The 19,625-nt window shown below is 40.0% G+C and overlaps 1 protein-coding gene across 5 annotated transcripts in view; it reads right to left on the bottom strand.

Annotated features, from left to right (window-relative positions):
* ANK3 (ankyrin 3) overlaps positions 1-19,625 on the bottom strand; it is a 205,327-nt gene that overhangs the window by 105,742 nt on the left and 79,960 nt on the right. For all 5 annotated transcript variants that reach the window (XM_018085402.2, XM_018085401.2, XM_018085400.2 and 2 more), the window contains 6 exons: positions 19,448-19,546; positions 11,853-11,951; positions 7,063-7,260; positions 5,568-5,666; positions 2,744-2,842; positions 1,315-1,413 (listed from right to left, as the gene is read on the bottom strand). In XM_018085402.2, coding sequence (XP_017940891.1) covers positions 1,315-1,413; positions 2,744-2,842; positions 5,568-5,666; positions 7,063-7,260; positions 11,853-11,951; positions 19,448-19,546 — 693 coding nt within the window. The remainder of the gene's footprint in view (positions 1-1,314; positions 1,414-2,743; positions 2,843-5,567; positions 5,667-7,062; positions 7,261-11,852; positions 11,952-19,447; positions 19,547-19,625) is intronic.

Raw genomic sequence — 19,625 nt, 5'->3', positions numbered from 1 at the left:
AAGCACAGTTTCACATTATGGCCAAACATCTTTCTCTCCCCACTTTTTCCTGCTGAATTTCTTACCTTTTGAGCACTACTACCTCATGTCCTACATTCTGGGCTGTTCTCTGCAAGGGAGACTTCTGTCCACGCCCATCCTACAACAGTGATTTTACACCTTTGGGATTTAGGATGGGAGATTGTCAGGATGTGAATGCTGCTCCTCTGCAGGACAATTCTCCTCTGACTGCTGGAGAGACTTTGTGGTTCTTAAATCATTCCAGTTTATGGCTACTTCCCACAAATTTCTCACAGCTGATGTTAGCACTGGTGTATAGTCCACTGCTTGCATTTAGCTGTTATTTATGATAAACTGATCACAGGCAATGGTAGTTTGCACAAATTAAATCATTCTGTGAATTTACTTTAAAAATATTTGCATGACTGTGCTTCTGAGTACGAGCTGTTCGCTTTCAGGGCTGTCTTTGGAGATTTACAGACCACATGATTCACTTCTATTGTCAGGCTGCTTGCAGATACGAAGTGCATCTGCTATAAATATTCAGCCAGAGTTCCTCATAAGTAGATATTCTTACTAGTAAACTAATTTGTGAGCCAATTCACACATAGTTTCACAATGAAAAATAGATTTCTTTGAAATTGTATCCATTTTATTACCATCTGGGTAAAAAATAATTCCTGACTTACCTATTAAGACTGCTATTTATTGCACCCATTTATCTCTTTACCCTGCCTGTTTCATGGAGTTCTTTCATTTCCATAATTTTGTGTGTTTCTTCATGTCTCTTGACCATTTCTTTTTCCTCTACCCTTACCCCCCTGAATTCCAATTGTTTCTATAGGATCTGTTCCTTCTTTCCAGCCCTCTGCTACATCCTTGTATTGTGTCTCCTCCCTTTAGGAGGTGTTCTTTAAAAGTACAACTATTTTTGAATGCATACAGGCTGTTGCTTTAGGGATATGACAGGAGGCACCAAAAGCTTAGGGTTTCCAGTTCTGCTGGAATAAAAGCAGATTTAAGGTATTCCCCTCTCTCCCCACTCCAAAACAAAACTCTTCAAACATAAGATAACCTATATTAAAAACTGGCAAAAAACCCGAGGGTTGGTATCAACTTGACATCTGCCTTCTCTCTTACATACAAACCACTCATGACTACAAGTAAGAGGGCACATAACAAAATATCAGTGGTTATTACATGACATGGCTTCATCTCCCTTTCTCTCCCTGAAGACACGTGCAAGGTGAATGTGAGTCCTTGCTCTGTCAAAACAGACTATCCAGGTTTATTGTACCTGGGCCATCACCTTACCTTGGCTTTAGCCTCCACCTGGGCTCCGTTTTGTACCAGGTATCGCACCACCTCTGTCTGGCCAGCCCTGGCAGCCATGTGCAGTGCTGTTTCTCCTCTCTGGTGTGCAGCAGCAAAAACAAAATATCAATTAAAAACAGACTACAGGAAAAACAAATGTCAACAACGTTTCAAAAATACAAAAATACCGAGGGCCCAGTTCAGTGTGATCTCCACTAGAATACTTTGCCGCAGTTATCTGTGAGCAAGATGTAAGATTAAGTCAATATTTGATCTCTCTGTATGCTGCAAAGCAGTTTATTGCAGGGTCATTTTCCCAACACAATAGTGCCTTTATCACTGCCTTTTGCTGAAAAGAGACAGTACAATCTTTATATTTACTAGGATTTTACTAACAGTGTTAAAAATTATGTCCATTTAAATAGAGTTTAATGTAGTCAAAAAACATATTTCAAATTTCATATATTCAGGCACACATGTATTTGTCTTTTCTTTCTGCTATGCCTTATGCCCCTGCTGTAATTTGTTATCCGACAAGCACTGAGCTGATTAAACAAGAACAAAAAATAGTATCATTATTGAATACATTCGTCCAAAGCTTCATGGACTTAAGAAAAGACAAATCCAAGGAAGTCAGAATAAATGCAGGAAGGAAAAGTGCTTTCTACATTTTTGGATGTCAGTATGTCTTTATAAAGACATATATGTCAGTATAAACACCTGTGTCATGGTTTGACATTAACCACTACAACCTGCTAATTTCCAAACGGTGCTGCATTTTTATATAATCTAATAGAATTAACAGGTGAAGATTTACAAAATGTTGCCTTCTAACTGCACCTGCGTATGGAAGGTGAAAGGGAGATTTTGAGGCCAAACTACTGCAGAGAACCAAAAAGCTTCTGCTTTCCTTCCACTTCCCAGCTTTCAAATATCCATCTAACAATGACTTCAGTTTTTACACATGCCCCAGGAGCCTTGGGGCACACAGCACACATCCAGCAGAAAGGCAGCTCAGACGGCTGGATGGACACAGGCAATATGTCCCAACAATCTGCTGCAATCTGTTGATAACAGCACAACTTTCCTTAAATGGCAGACCCCTGGGGTCTTGGGAAAACAGTGCTCAACAGTCAAGCATAGATCTCAAAAATTACATATGAAAAGCTACAGTGTGTTCTCATCCTTTACTTCAGAAAATAAAGAGGAGAGACCCTACTTAAGGTCAGCCCCTTTTGAGGTTTCAACCTGTCAAGCATCTCCCGAGGAGGAGCCAGCAGGTTGCACTTTCCCATGACTCCAGCACGAGCCACAACTGCTGTGGAGGTGGATGGTGAACATCAGAATTAGGCACTTCTTCACAGTGCTGCTCCCAGATATTACAGTGTATTCCCAGTGCTGCTGTGCTGAGAGGGGAGCTGTTACTCACCACATTGGTAGTGTTGGGTGATGCTCCATGATGCATTAGCTGCGATACAATATTTACATGGCCCATGAAGGCAGCAACGTGGATTGGAGTTAGGCCCGACTGGAAAACAAATCAAAGTCCAATTTAAATGCCTACTTCCACATTCCTTTACAAGAATGTCATGGAGAAAACATAAATTATTCCAAACAAAGTAAACTCCAGTGCTTGCTCTTCTGAGAGGGTCTCATCTCCTCAAAACCATATACACACGCTTAAAGTAAAGGGCACACAGAATTGGAAACACCTATGAGTATGATTCATGAGCAAACATGTAAATATTCTAGGGATTCAGTAGTTCTCCATCAACTAAGCAAAATTTCTTCTTAAAGCATTTGCATCTTGGAACAGAAGGAAAAAAATAAATAAACTGTAGAAGTATTCCTGGTACAAAGGTAAGACTTTCTGGAACATTCAGCTAAATGCAAAAAAGATGCAGTGTCCATTGTCCTCAACAGATCCAGTTGGCTTTGGGGGGAACAAAAAGGTCTATTGAACTTAGTGGTGAGCTCCATCCCCACTGTTTCCCCAGGAGAAAGGGAATTTGAAACTGGCATCCAGCCAGAGAGGCCCAGACACAAGTGACACAGGCTACAGAGAATTCCCCCTTCCCTCAGGTCTTTGTGGCACTATCACCATCATAAATCTGCACCACTGCCCTAATACAAGATGTGAAAGACCAGTTGGAGAGAGAGGGAGGGAGAAGGAAAGGGAAAAAAGGGAGCAGTCTTTTAGCAGGACATGACCTCAAGGATTTTGCTTTAGAAATCTAATCAATAGTTAATATTTCTGCTCATAGAATTATCCTAAAGCCTCTTCACAGCTGCTTCTGCACAGCTGTACCAATACTCAGCCAGAGGCTGCAAAAGGGGGTTTTGCTACCAAGAGGAGGAGAAAGCTCAGTGGATCTCTGGAAATCCCCTGATTTAGGCAGCTTTCCCACAGATATTCACAAGTCTCAGGAGGGTAGAGGTGAGAAAAACACACTTTTTTTCCTTTCTCATGCAGAACAGCAAATATGAGCAGGAAGGCAGCATAACTGGTTCAGTGTGTTACTTCTTTTACCTGTTTCAAATAATTTAGTAAATGCTTTTAAAATAATAGAGTGATGGAAATACAAGGCATATTGTCCTCTTAGACCATAAAGCACCAACTCATACTGCAAGGATTCAAGCCTGCAGCGGAAAAAAAGGTGCAGTATTTGCAAATGGAAGTATGGAATCTATCTGGAAAACAGAATTCACCATATAAAAAATGTAATAAATGTTACCTTTGATGCACAGTTTCATATGCAACAGTCATTATTTGTGACAATGATTATTTGTGTCCTCTTATTGCATTTGCATTGTTTATTTACAACTTGCAACCAACACTTGTTTGCTCTCAATTCCTTCAGGGAGGAACACTCTGAAGCTTTCTGGCCAATTTGTTTTGAGGGCCAGATACAAACTTTGTTTCTGACGTAGAGAAATAGCAGCTTATGGGATGGGTGCTGAATACCAACACCTAATTCTGCCTTGAAAGGTTGGTACTATATAGTCAGTGAAAGAGGCAGGAAGGTAAAGCCCTGCAGTAAAGTATAATCCTGAATCCCAACAAATGCAGTCAGATGTGGTTTGAGATCATATGAGATCACAGTGAGGTAGGAAATAAAGGAAAAGTTCTTGCTTTTGGAAAGCTTTTGCTCAAAAAAGCAATTCCAAAAGTACAGACCAGACTTTTAACCTGGTTCACTTGCACCAATAGTGTAGCTAAGTGTTGCTTTTGCTTCTGTTCTCATAATTCTTTGAATTTAAAAGGGATAAAATGGATTTGATAGTGTTTCTACTTCCACACCGACTACTTAATATAGAGGAGATGCATCTCAGCCCTTCCATAAAGGCTGTCTTTGTGTTTCTCGCTCCCCTGCTAATAGGATTTCAAATTAAACTCTGAAAGCTGCATCTACAACCCCTAAGGTTTTCAAAAACCAGTCTGGATATAGGTAAACTATAGCCGGGGCAGACTCTACTCTCCCTCAAGCAAGCCAGGATGGGAGTTCTATGGTTTGCTGTTGAATAATTAAAATAAAACCCCATGCATTAAATGAAACTCCATTTTGTGGAGATGAACTACTCCCCATTGTACCTCGCTTAATCAATGGAATTCCTTGCCATTTGCTAACCTGGCTTATTCCACAGGGTTCACACATTCATATATGTGATCTTTCCTCCTCTCCTCAATTGGTAGAATATACACAAACATAGACAAAAAATATCCTGTAGGTACTTAATTAATCTCTAAATTGTGCCAATAACTGGGTGCACACTATGTCATCCTGGCTGAAGTAACAGCATTTTGATTTCTGTCTAGCTGATCTGTGATGCCCCATGATGGTGGGTAAGCATAACTTCTGTGTGGAAAGTGAAAACAAGCTCTGAATTAAATCACTTTTCAAAATAGGACTTGGTGAAGCACAATCTTCACCTTGATCTCTCAAATTTCATCATCTTTGGTGCTTTAATTTACAGAAAAAAGTGACAGAAATGGTGGATTTTAGAAAAAATTTTTCATATGTTATGTTTCACTTGTTTTTTCAACTGTAATCCCAAAGCATATAATTTGTTTGTGATTCACAAGGGCAACTGACTTTATTATTATTCAGTTTTATTATTTCATAATACCTAGCTGAAAGTAATTGCTGACTTGATGGTCCATGCTCTTCCAGAAATATTCAAATATTAATCAATACAGTTACAATGAAATTTGTAGGAAAAGCAAACACAAGTGTGAAAAGACCATTTCTTACCTCAGTCACAGCTTGAATTGATGCCCCGTGCTTCAGAAGAAGTTCCATTACTTTTATTCTGTTTTTCTTGCAGGCAATGTGAAGAGGTGTGAATCCATTCTGTAAATGAAAAAACATACTTCTTGATACCCCATGTGTCCTTAAAAACTAGAATTGGGTATGGAATTCATGTAAAACATTTTTCAGTTTTAACAAAAACACCTCCCAGAACTTGTTTTGGCTTTATTAAATTTTTCATGTAAGAGATAGGTCTTTTTCTTTTCAGAAGGTTTTTCTATTTCATATAGCAAGTTTTAATCATGAAATATATTGCCTACTCCAGTAATTAATTTATTTTTAAAAATTCTCAGTTCACCAAAACTATCAAACCCTTCATTTGTTGCTTACCATACTCATTTTTAACTGGGTGGAGTTTTTTTCTGGAGTTTTTTTTTGGGGGGGGGGCAGGGGATTGGGGTGGGTCTTTTTTGGTTGGTTTTCTTTTGAGCTTTTAGAACTGCTAGTAAAAAAGGCACATTACAACCTCTGGAATTTAGATCTTCTACACTATTTTTACTACTTTTTTTTTCATTCATTATCTGCCAGTTTACAGCAACTATAACTATTTTGCCTCCCCACTTGCTGTTTATAGTGAACAAAACCCATAATACCTCGACCAAAGACACATGAGGACAGGTTGATCTGACACAAAAACAGAGGGGCTGAGAGAAGGGAATGTGTGGAGCCTGTACTGTTTTCAAGAGAGTCAATCCCTCTTGGCTTGTGAGGGTTTCAGGAGCTCACATAACATTTCAGGAGCTGAATGAGTTAGCATCAGGTTGTGAAACCAACAGTCAACCCAATTCATGTCAGAACGTAAATTTGTTTGGAACAATTACTGAAAAACAAATCAAAGAGACATTCTAAAAAGAACAGATTGCAAGTTCTTGAACAAAACACATTGATGCATTCTGCTTGTATGCAGTTTAACTGCACTAACGTATTTTGTTACTAAAGTTGTTTTTAAAGCAGAAAGGCATATGACTCCATTGACATAATTATACAATACCACAAATATTCATTATGTAACTCATTCCTACCTTTTACTATTTCACATGATTGAGAGCTAATAAAAATTCCCCCGGTTTTAAATGTTGCTGATTCTTTTCTCTGTACAAACACTTAGAAAATGAGGGTTCTCTCCATACCCAAACCTACAGCAGTTACGTCTGCAGCTGTTTCACCTATTCAGAATCATAAAAAGCTACTGGGAGGCAAAAGTGCTCTAGTTACACTAAAAATTCATAAATCACTGTTGACTGTCTGTAAGCAAAGGTCTGCTCTGATTTCACAATACATTATCAACACTTTGAACCTTGAGCATCCTCTCTTGGGCTGTAGCAACACAGCACATCCTCCCCGTCAACATCAGCAGGCAGAAAATAACTCTCAGTTGAGTCTCACCACAACTTTGGGAGAATGTTTAGCTGTGAATAGTACCCCGCTGTGTACTCACCAGTGCTTTGGCATTAGGATTAGCTTTCTTGTCCAAGAGAACCTTGGCAACTTTGTAGTGGCCACAGTGGGCGGCGACATGCAGCGCAGTCAGATAGTCATTAGTGACGTCATCTACAGGCACGTTGTGCTGAATCAGAAGCTGAACACAGTTTAGATGATCTCCTTGTGTTGCCATGTGCAACGGAGACAAACCATTCTGCCAACAGAAAGACCCAACATGGGTGGGTTATAGGATGCTCAGAGAAATAAAACTCCTCCGCGTTGTTCTCAGAGCGTTTGTTGTACGAAGAATTTTACAAGCCCAGAGAGCACCCAAAATAAACTTACCATGTTCAGTGTAACAATGAGGGTTCTTACTCTAGAATTTAGAGCTTGTTTGGTTAGAGTTTGTAGGCAGCTCTACATTGAAAAGCCGTCACAACATACCAGCAATGCTCTAAACGTAGCTTCTTTCATCCAGTATAGCTCAGATAAGCTGCTTGATTTAGATGAGTTATGTGAGAAACAGCACTTTGTGTTGTTTCAGACTTTTAACACCCTAGCCAGGGAATTTGCTGGATTTAAAAGCTGCATTAAACTCACCACTCCAGAGTAGCTTGCATAGACCAGGCATGAGAGCACAGGTCAGAGTATCACTCAGTAAACACTACAGCCTTCCCTCATTCCTCCACTTGTGTTTTCCTGAATTTGGGTTGTATGCATGCTTATTCCACATTACACACCTCTGGAGACTATTCTTCCCATTCAACACGGGTACAACAGCAATAGTTTCAAGTGGAACTAAAAATCTGTGAATGAGACCTCCATGCTGTGACCTACCAGGGGCAGTGGTAAAGCTGTTTCATCAGGGAAACACCTGAGAGAGATTCATGTACCAATGAATTGTTTCTTACAGTGCTTAAAAGAGATAACAAACATATTATATTTCCAGAGTAAAAACACGAAGAGAAAATTCTCAGAAATTTAAAGGACTGACAATGTTTCATGATGAAAGTTTAAAATATATGCCAGAATGAAAGAGGTCTTGTTAGCAGAGGTACATGAGCTCCTTTTTCCACTCATATTTTTTTTTTCACTCAATCCTCCTAATGCCAAAATGAGATTTGAGTGCAGAAGCTATTCTTGAAATACACAATAGTTTATAATCTATAAATGACTAACAGTACACTGTGTCTGTATCATGAGACACTGAAACTTTTGGTCACAGATGCAGTGCCCTCATGTGACCACATTTAGCAAAGGCAAAGTAACAGTATAAAACCAGCTGAAATCTCAGGCTCTCTGAACAGATCTCTTCCTTTGCCCTTCCCATGGCCATACGATAACAGTAATTACAAGCATTTGAAATAAAGTTGGAAATACACGGTGAAGTAATTTTTAAAATCGACATGGAATAAAGATGGTGGAAGCAAACAGGCAAATCCTGCCAGAATTTGAAAGCAGGTTATATTCAATGCTGAGATACAGACATCGTTGGACACAGTTCTATCCTTCAAGTAAGATTATCTCATGGGCATCTCACTTGTGATTTATGTTGGCTTGGATAAGCCTCTCTCCCATTCCCAAAGGGTACTATAGCAATTATCTACATGGAAGCTTGATACTAGCAATGCATTTTAAATGTTTTTACTGTCTTCTAGTACAGTTGAACAGTAGAACAAAAAAAGATTAATTTCCCCTGGTCACCAAGCCCTCCTGATAACAGTTTATAAGTGATGATACTTTTCAGATGAGAGTAAAAAAAATCATGAAACTTTATAAACAGTTCTGCTCCATTTTGATAAGAAAGATCCTTTGGGTTAAAAGTGTAATTCTTCACAATTACAACCAAGAAACCACACTTATTAATGGAGTAAGAAATTGAGAAGTTGATATGGGACTCCTTTATAGGAGAGACTTGTACTAAGAAGGCTGACATTGATGGAAAAGAAAGGAAGAAATAGAGCAGCCAGACGTCAATTTGGGAAAATCAGCAAATACTTGATAAAAATCGGTCATGGATGAAAGAAGTGCACCAAATAGTCAGACTTTACACAGAAAAACAAGAGACATGACTGGATGCTAAAGAAGTTGATGAATTCAGAAAACATTTGGAAAATTGTCTTTTGTTATAACCTAAACCAGGTTTAATTCTGTTGTGGTAGAAGATATTCCATAATCTTACACAAGTCAGTTAATATTTCGATGCCTTTGTCTTCCCACATTCAACATAAATACATTACATGTAACAATGTTCTGCAGTCCCACATCTTTTATGTGAGAGACAATCCAACAATGTCTGTAAGAAGTGATTTGGTACTTTAGGCCAGAGCCACTATATAAACACTGTTACAGTACTGCTTTTTTAAAGATTGCCAAGAAAATACTAAAAGGTGAAGAAGTTCAAGATTAATAAAAGATATTGACAGTCACCAATACCTTAAAAAAACCAACCAACCAAAAAACCAAATAAAAAAAAACCAAAAACAAAACAAAAGGGAACCATAGAGATGAAACAGAGTATCAACTGCCTGACTAGGCAAACATAAAATTAAATATCTTATTTTGTAGTTGTGGCAAAGCGCTTTAATCAGGGAAAGAGCTGTTAACTCTGAGGAGAGGGGGGAAAAAAAAGAGCCAAACGAGTCTGGAAAACTGATAATTAAAAAAAGATGGACGTTGACAGGCAGGGATGCCATTTCTTATACAAAATCATTGGCATATTCAGAACTAGAATTCCCTTTTCCTTTTGCCTGTAGAACACCCCAGATAATCCATTAGGTCATTTCATCCCCTGAAAATAAATATAAGGTTATTCCAGTGCAAAAAAGGGTCAGCACTACACTAAACCATCTCTAGCAGGAAATAGCTATCAAACTGCAGCCTGGTTATTATTCTGAAAGAGTTTTATATAACATGAGAAAACTTTGTGAAGTTCAAATTCTTTCAAAGATGTGCCCTATTTCCAATAATATATGACTTAATTTGAAGAGAATGGAGCCACTTATTTTTCCAGAGGACAGTTCTGCAGTTTAGTGTCAAATGAATGAATTCATTTATGCCATTCAGAGGTACAGCTACTTCTAAGATTACCTTCTGAAAATGGTAGAATTAACACATCAGAAGGAAACTCAGGAAGCTCTGCACTTTCTTCTGTTTGCTTTTTAAACACATAAGAGCATTCTCTCTTCCAGAGGAGGCTCCTGTTTTGCTGTAGTTTTTTATATAACCCTCCACAGATCATCATCCAAAGTCTGTCTTTCAGCCTTAGGCAATTTCAAACCCACTATCCCATGTAATCATCTGCCTGATTTTGTCTAGTAAACTGTGGAGTCTGCTCAGGAAGAGCAACAAACCCAAAACCTACAGGCCTTGAACAGCAGGTTAAGTTTAGGGATAACACCTGAAAACATAAAATCCACGCAACAAAAAAATATAGTTCCTTAGGAGAGGTTTTCATATATATGATGGTGGAAATGAAAGAAATAGAGTTTATGTTGTGGGGGTTTTTTGGTTTGGGGTTTTTTTTTTTGGGTGTTTGTGGTTTGTTTAGTTTGTTTGTTTGTTTTTTGGGGTGGCTTTTTTGGTGTTTTGGTTTTGGGCTTTTTTCCCCTTTAAGTAATTAATTGAGTTATCAGAGAGTGTGGAAGAGCTTGACTCCCTGAAGCAGGAGTTCTAGTCTCTGAGAGTGGCAGTGGTGTGGAGATGCAGCCCAAGGGGTTCCTGGACAGCCCCCTGCTGTTCTCCCCTGCTCCTGAAGTTTGTGAGTCAGGGCTGTGGAAGTCCATGGAAACTCCACATGCAGAGGATGGGTGAAAACTGTCTGTCAGATTACCCATGATAGCTCTTACCAGTGACTCATTTAGCAGAGGAAAGCTGGTGCCAACCTCCCCAAATAAATGCTAAATATACTCCAGTAAGGGGAGAAAAAAAAAAAAACAACAAAAGAGAGAGAAGAAAAGCAGAATATAGAAGGGTGCTGAGACAGAAAAGAACAGGATGACAGAAGAGAGAAAGGAAATAATAGAAGCAAACAAGAAATGTTGTTGAAATATATTGCTTACAGACTGAGTTAAAAAAAAATGTAGTGGAAGGTTATCTTGGGAAAGAACCTCAACAAACTGCACAGCTCAAATGTCAACCCTGAATGGGAAAGTCACGGAATGCAGTGGTGCTACAAAGCAGGCTGCTGCACTGAGGTTTGAAATCAGCAATAACAGCACAGCAGAGACCACTGCCTGAAGAGTTCTGGCAAGTGCTGCCTTTAATGCCAGCCCCTAGGTCTGAAGCAATCTGTGCACCCTGGCACAGGTGATTTGAAATACCCAGGAAGAATTTTGCAAGATAAACTGTAGAGAGATAGAAAGTGGAGAAACTGGTAATCAGGCTAAGTCCTTAGGAAATACGAGCTGTCTCTGCAAAGGGACATTGCTCTATTTTTATCTCGTCTCTTCTCTAGCCTTAGGGTGATTTGGTGCAAGCTGAAGATATATTGTAATCACCGTGTATTTATTCCAGGATAAGATACAGAGATTTTCAGCTACTGAAATTCTGAGGGACAGGGTTACCATACATGTCTTTTTGGTTGGCACAGATGTCTTTTCTTGTATATCTCAATTTAACACATTTTACATATGCAGACGTGCGCTACATATGGCATCACTTCGGAGAGCTCCCACACAGTTACTTTAAATAACTAAGAAATGGGAAAGTTATTGTCAAGCCCTTAAATATATGAGACATGCAGAAGTACATTAAAAAAAAAAAAAAAGTACAAGGATTATCCCAGTAGAAAAGAGTACCAATTACCTTGGTTTTGGAAAGAATAGGGGCACCACGATCCAGCAGCATTTCTACAACCTGTTCATGGCCACTTCTTGCTCCACAGTGGAGGGGGGTCAACCCATCCTGTGGGATATAGAATTATAACTGATTAGTTTCAGACACATTCAAATCTTGTGCACTTTTATAAAGACCCATGATGTCCCAAGAAGCTAATTAATTCTTGCAGGATGCTGCTCTTCTGCAAAGGAACAGCTGACTTTGTTTATTGAAACGGACTGAGCACATTTTGGCTCTGATTTTCTGGACATGTAAATAGTCACATCACACTGATGCTCATGCAGTGGGCTACTTCCAGGCCCTCACTGTATACGTATTAAAGTGGTTAATGCATCTACAAGAAAAAGATGAGATTGCACTTCAGGTACTTTTTGCCTGTGTGTCTTCGAGAACACTGGGTCTCTCACTTGTCAGTGTGCATCAAAGTCAATGGATAGTCATTAAGTCTGAGAGAAAAAAAAATTCCTACTCAGACTTTTTTTATTACACTGATTTTGACAAGTGTACAAGCAGACAAGAAAACCATCTTAATCCCAGGTGATAGAAGTATGTTGGAATCACTTCTGTCTCTTGTTCAGACTGTGCTTATGTGACCTCCAGCTGAATGACTGGCCTGGAGTCAAGGCATACTGTCAATACCTCTTTTAGAACAGTTTGCTCAGTAATAATCAACATCCTGTTATAAAAATGTGCCTCAAATAAGGGGAAGACTTTTTAACATGAACAGAGTTATTCCAAGCTGATTGGACTATACTTTGACCTGTACCCTGTTTACCTGTGCTGTACACAAGTGCTAGAGTCAAAGAGAGCACATGTGCCCTGAGGAACTGTGAGTGAAGTCACACGAGGTTCTTCAGTGCCCAGTGACATAGTGCTTGTTACAAATAATGATGTTATGGTTTTCAGAAACTTTAGTTTTCCAAATACAAGTCATAAAGGAAGGAGCCTTCTTCCAGTGTCTTCTGGAGCCTTATTCCAGTGTCTTCTGGAGCTCTTGAAAACACATATGTTGTATTGCCTAAAATATGTATGTCACGACATTAATTCCTTCTTACACATTCTATGCTCGCTTCATACACATGCACTCCCTCTCTGTCTGTTTGTGTATGGTAGCAAGTATTATTAACATACCTCTTTAGTCATATTTTTTATGCATAACTATAATATTCTTTTTTGATAATTCCCAAACCATCACACTCTACTAGAATATCAGCTTAAGCCCTGCAAAGTGTAGAGGGCAGCCACGGAGAGGGAGGTGGTGATTCAGAGAGCCTTACATTCTCCTGCTTCTACTTTTTTGCCCTTTCCTAATAAAACTATGAAATATAGCAGGTAGAAATTCTCATTTCAGACTTTTATGGTTCGCATTGTGCATTTTCTTCCATTGGCATATGTTTTTGATGTAGATGAAGAAAAGATTTTGGTTCAGATGTAACTCCCCTAACTCAGAGAGTCATTTTTCATGCAAGATGGACACAATTTGGGCCACAATGTTCTTCCTGACATCTCTGAAGTTGACTCTGCTTCTTTTTCTTACTTCAGCCCACAAACAGGGAAGGGCATCTTGTTAAATTCATACCACACAAATTAAAGATGTATTGCTCAAAACATTTAAAGACAAAGAGAAAAGACATCAAAACCCATTAATTGTGTACTTATCAGCCAAGTTGAAAATGTTCTGCTGTAGCTTCACAAGTGTTTAAAATGGTACTGCATATTTCCTATACCAGAAGTTTCCACATATCAAGTACTGACACAGACACAATAATATAAAAATATCACCTACATAAAAAAACTTGTATGGGAAAGAAAACAAAATGCAGCAAGGTTAGATAGCTAGAGACCTGTAGGCAGGAGCTGAAGATCATCATGTACGTTGGATTGTCATCATGTAACATTAGACTGTTCATTCTTTTTACTTCCTATAATTATCACATTCTCCAGGCACATCAAAGATAGACACTCAAGGAGATCAGGCACAGAAAGTGAGGTAGAGAACGTTTTCCAGATTTAATGCCTCCCCAGCTCATTTCACCAACATACCATGGGTAGTACATACCATGCTCACAGAGAATGAGACACATTTGAGCATCTTCACGTATGAGTCTAGACCCTTAAAAACTACTTCAGTGCTCCCCAGAGCACAGTGTCCCAGCCCTCTCAGAGTATCTATGGCTGACAAGGTTTCTGTGGCTCAGGAGTAGGCAGACAGTCACGCTTGGCCAGTGGAGCTCATTCTGGTCCACAGAATAGTCACTACCACCAGATGCATCACATGGTGTGACACAACATTACAATGCATGTAGGTGCTTGTTGGAGCAGCTGATCTATAGCTATTGTTAACATGATGTCAGGAACTCCCACTGCAAAGAGCAAATACACTCCGAGACAGATAATTTAGCTGCAGAGATTTTATTTTGTAGTTTGAAAAGACACTGTCTGTTCACTGGTTTACTTAATTGCTGCATGACACTTAAAGCAGGTAAAGAAACATGCAGAGACAACCTGAAACACAGATCACAAAGATTTTTGTTTAAAAATCGAGAATCTGAGATTAAAAGAGACTGCTCTAAACTCAGCAAGATTTCACTGATTTTGTCAGGAGATTTTCTAGTTGCTTATTTACTGTTCACATAGACTATACTATTGAAGCAAAAAATATATTACATGTATTAGGAAGCAAACTTGCCTTACTATGGTAGCCTGCAATGGCTCAGAAAAACCATTACAAACGATTATGACAATAATCTGCAGATTAAGGACTCTCTAAGTATGCACTGACATGATAAATCATATCATCTACATTATCTATCCCTCCAGAGAGCCTGAGAGTAGCTCCAGCAAAGCCAGGAGGACAATAGGAGGAATTCTGCTTAGGCACAAGCCTCCCATTAGCATTGCACTCCCATCTCTGGGGCTGCTGCCTCCTTTAGCTTTTATTTCAAACACAGACACGCACAAATAAATTAGATCTAAGCACGGTTTCTGGTCCCCGTTGAGACTTGGATCTTGTTAACACTTGAGTCAAAACTGGCTTGAGGTTAGCAGAGCCCGGTGCAAGCAGTGGAGCCCCTCTGCTGCAGCGTTTCCCCACCACCACATGTGGCTTTAAGGGACCTCTGAGGAGCACAGATCAGCCTCCCTGTGCTCCCCAGCTACCTCTGCCTCTTCCTCATCACTGCTCTCCCAGGATTTCCCTTGCTGTACCCCAAAGCCCATTCCCTGGGCTGTACCCCAAAGCCATGGTGGGCTCAGTACCATCAGTACCCATCAGCGAGCACCAGTTTCTAACCCAGCCTTAGAGTGACGAAACAACACCCAGTAAAAACTTTACTGAGATGTAAATAGTCAGCAAGAGCTTGTCAGAGTTCGAGCCAAGTCCCAGAGCCTGTCCATGGCCTTGGCAGGAGTGTGGCAGGTGCTCCTTTCCCCTGAGCCAGAGGTAGCAGGCATGCTTCCCCAGGGGAGCAATTACTGCTGCCTCCAGGGTTTATCATCCCCAGCGCTGCTCAGTGACTCTGTGAATGCTCTTCAGCCCATCAGGGCCCTGTGTCTCACAGCCCCTCCATGCTCCAAGTCTCCTGAACTCTTCACTTCATTGGCATTACTGCAAACAGCCTCTTTTGTGCACCAGGGCAATGCATGAGGTTTGCTCTCCCTGCATGCGCAAAATGCACTCAGAGTGCCAAGGTAGTGCTATTGTAGTTATTTTATATCTTAATACACGTGGCTTTTCTGAAGCAGCTTATGTATGATCTGATGCATCTTCAAAGAGCATATCCCACATGTTTTCATGCAGATATGAGTGCTGGCCTGTTATTTAGATGCAAAATCAGTAGAATGAAGATTATAAATACTTATTGTTAATCCAGGCTAAAACTTGCTTGCTGCCTGCTTCAGACACAAATTCACTTTGGCATATACAGTATTAAACAGCCAAAGCAAATCAAGTTAATTTAATCAACCTCTCTAATTAAATTTTATTTTTTAAAGTCTTTTCTGGAAGACAGAGAAAACATAATTAGAGCAACATTCAGTAAACATGTTACATGAGGCGTTACTAGTTCTTTGCTCAGAACGTTAGTTAAAAACCAGAATGATTAAAGCTGCCCTGGTAGCACACAGTTCTTGAGGAACACCCTTAAGAATTCAGTACCAAGCCCCAAGTACCAGTTGCTAGACATCTCACACACAAAAAAAGGACAGAGGGGAGATAAACAGCTGGTTAAAATAAACAGTGCAACTCTTAAGTGTGAGCTAAAATGGAAAAAAAAGAAAAAAGGATGTCTGAGTCTCAAAATAGTTGGGAGATCTTTTTTGGAAATAACCACATATGCTCACACGTTATTTCAACTCCCAATTATAGTTTTCAGGTGTGTATTTATGGTCCTAATGAACACAGAGAAAGTGGGAGCTCACGGATGCCTTTTCCAATAATTTAAACAGGATAAGGATTTAGCCCTTCACGTTAACCTTTTGTGCAGTACTTCAGCACTACAGTTTCCAAGACCATCTGTCAGCAGCAAACGCAAATGCTCAGGGAAATGACTAAGGAAAAGAAATCATTACCTCAACTTACGTATTACTCGGGAAAGGCTTTATGTGAATTTATCTATAAAATAATTATGTTTGTGAAAAATAAAAAGAGACAACATGTGCAGTGTATTCCAGTATCCCATAGAGAGAATAGATTGCAGGAACAGACCGCAAAATGACAGCTGAATAGCTAAATCTGTCCCATCTAAGAGTCAGAGCAGCAAATCCTGGCCCTGCTAGCGTTTGGTCAACAACACAAAACAGTACGTTCTGCATACTCATTTAAAGGTGAATTACAGATCTGAAACAGGACAAACAAAGGCCTAAGAACTTCTGCCCCTGAGCAATAAAAAACAGCAATTTCAAAATTTTCTTGTCCTTTCATACAGGTACAGAACCTTTGCCATTCACCTGTAAGGAGCCAGTTTGTCTTCCACAATCAACACTTGCATTAAATAATATCATGGTATCCAAGACAAAATCTATTTTATATAAAAAAATAATTCTGCTCCTCTCTTAAAAAATAGAAAAAAAAAAAAGAAAGGTCTCACACTTATAAATCTGGTAATAGGAGGTTCACTTATTTTCACATGCAAATCCCACCCGTTTATCAAGCTGTGTGTGCATTCAGCACCTGCCCGTCGCAGAACACTCAAGGCTGGGCTCTGCCTGGGCATCCAGCTGATAAGTGTGACTTGACACATGTATCAGAAAAGACAGCCTTGGCTGCTCTTTGCCTTTCAATACATTCAGTAGTGGTGATGCTCTTGCAAAAGGATATGGCTGAAGCTTTTGTCATCCTGTGATTTTGTAAGGCCACTCTGTATCTGGGACATTGAAAAGAAGGATGGTGCTTAAAAAAATGAAATGACTACAAAATTGGCATATCTTAATTGTTCAGCCTTGGAAAACAACACTGGGTCAGGTAGGAATAACAAGAGGGATTTAGCAGGAATGTATGTTGTAACTGCTCACAGCAATTAATCTTTGCTCTTGTTTATGAGAACTAGGCAGACACTTATGAAACAATGCCCTTTTTCATCCAGCACCACATTACCCTCAGCCTTCTACTGCTTCTCCTATTGATTTCTAAATCCTTCCTGATGTACTCCAGCGATGCCGTTCCCTGTTCCCAGCCATGCAGTGTCTGCTGGGCTCCCTGAGCCTCCCTGGCAGAGGCACAGCCGCCCAGACCACAGCCTGGCAAACCCTCGCCAGGATGAGTCAGTGCTGCCGGGAGCAGAACTTCCACTTACTCACTGCCTGCCAGAAAGTGATGCCTCTGGTAACGCCAGAGAGGGCACCGGTGAGTGACACACGTACAGCACAAGCAGCAGAAGTTACGCAAATCCCTTCTGACTGATGGAAAGGATGGGTGTTTGGGGAAACAGGCAGTCTGGGGGAAGCCAGAAAAAACAAACCAGTCATCCATTGCCTTTTGCCTCACTGGGAAGCTCTGCCAGACTCAGGAGCTGTTAATGCTTCTGCCCTCTTCCTAGATCCTGTTTCCATCCTAGATTGTATTTTTAGTTACATAAACTATCCCAGTGTCCGACCCTGGAGCCTGTGATACAGGAAATGAAGCGGATCACAAATTTTCCTAACTAAAAGAAAAGAGCAAGCTGGACTCCCAACTATTTAAGGTAGTAGTCCCCAATGTTTTGGCTGCAGTGATGCTTGTAGAGAGGAAAGGCACAGTGCCTCGCAAGTCTCGTTCTCCCCACTCTGACCAAATGCACATCTGTCACACGTGGCCCTCCCTGCCATACCATAGACTCACGCCCCTCAGCCTGGCAACCCCCATGTAGCATGTAGGCAGATGATACTTTAGCCCAGAAATTATACCCACTTTTTGTATTATCCATGAAAAGTCATTGCTTCCATGTTCCCCAATTAGGAAAAAAAAAAAGTTACGAATAAATCACCAGCGACTAAAGGTCAAAGAGAAGAAGAACTAAAGAAAAACATGTGGAGAGAATGAAGAAATGGCAAAATAAATTGACCCAGTTTCTGAATTTGCCACAGAAATAAAAAATACAAATGTTCCTAACAAGCCCGGCAGGAAATCTCAGAGACTGCTGAAACACTGGAAAACCAAACAGAAACCTGTCGATACAGTAATAACTGTAGAAAAAACTATTCTTAGGTTATTAATTTCATTTGTTTAGAATGATTCTGGTGGAAATTAGACAGACTAATTAAAAATGGAAGAGAGATAGGTGACAAGCTAGTATTTCAAGAAAATGACAATTGCCAAAAAATTACAGTGACAGCTTTTGAGAGTTAGCTCTCACACACAGGAGTGTGTTGCAAAGACTGCCATGAAAGCCCACAGCACCACAGTTCTAGGTTTTCTTCCAAACAGTTGATTTTTTTCCTTTTTTTTTTCTTTCCACTGAGTAATTAAATAAAGTATCCCTGGTTTGGTTTGGTTTTAACTACAGCACTTAGGTATAACCATATGCATTGAGTTTCTAAGTCATTCAGGGGGTAGAGTTAGGTGTCAACCTGATGGAAACCATCCCCCACGCCCGGCACATTTGCTGACAAGTCCCAGCCAGCAGCAAAGCACCCCGTCACACACAGGTTGAGCTGCATGAGACTCATCAGCCACACTGTTTTCTGTGACACTGCCCTGTGGATAGTGAAAGGCAAACACACACTGCACTTCAAAGTTACCCTGTTAGCATACAAATTCGGAAATATCTTAGTTGAATTCTTGTCTTTTAGCATTTTCCTGTACATTCACCTCCACCCCTAAGTAGTTAGAAGCAGTTCCTAATTAAATACTGTACAGACAACATGGAAAATGGTTGGTTCTGAGCTCTGCCATATACATGGTGTTTCTCACACTGCTTTAAGAGATGCAAAATGTAAGCATCCTACTGCAACCATTTCATAAAAAATAAATGCAGTGCAGCTGTAGTAGCCTGCCAGGAAGATAAATGATTTAAGCTCCACAGCAACAAACAGGTCAGAGGCAATAGTTCCATGCAGTCACTCACAGCATTCACACTTCAGCTTACCCTTGTTTTGGCATCAATTTTAGCTCCTCGATCAAGCAGGAGTTTGACCATATTTGCATTGCCCCTTTTTGATGCAACATGCAACGGTGTGATATCATTCTGTGGAAGAAAACAACAGGAAAATAAATATGCATATGTCCTTCTTTCATGAATTCCGTGTTTGGTTTGCTCACAGAAT

The sequence above is a fragment of the Manacus vitellinus genome, unplaced genomic scaffold (assembly GCF_001715985.3).
Source record: "Manacus vitellinus isolate BGI_N305 unplaced genomic scaffold, ASM171598v3 scaffold_80_pilon, whole genome shotgun sequence".
Classification (NCBI taxonomy): Eukaryota; Metazoa; Chordata; class Aves; order Passeriformes; family Pipridae; genus Manacus; species Manacus vitellinus.
Note: the sequence above shows the minus strand (reverse complement) of the source record. Positions and strands in the feature narration are given on the sequence as shown.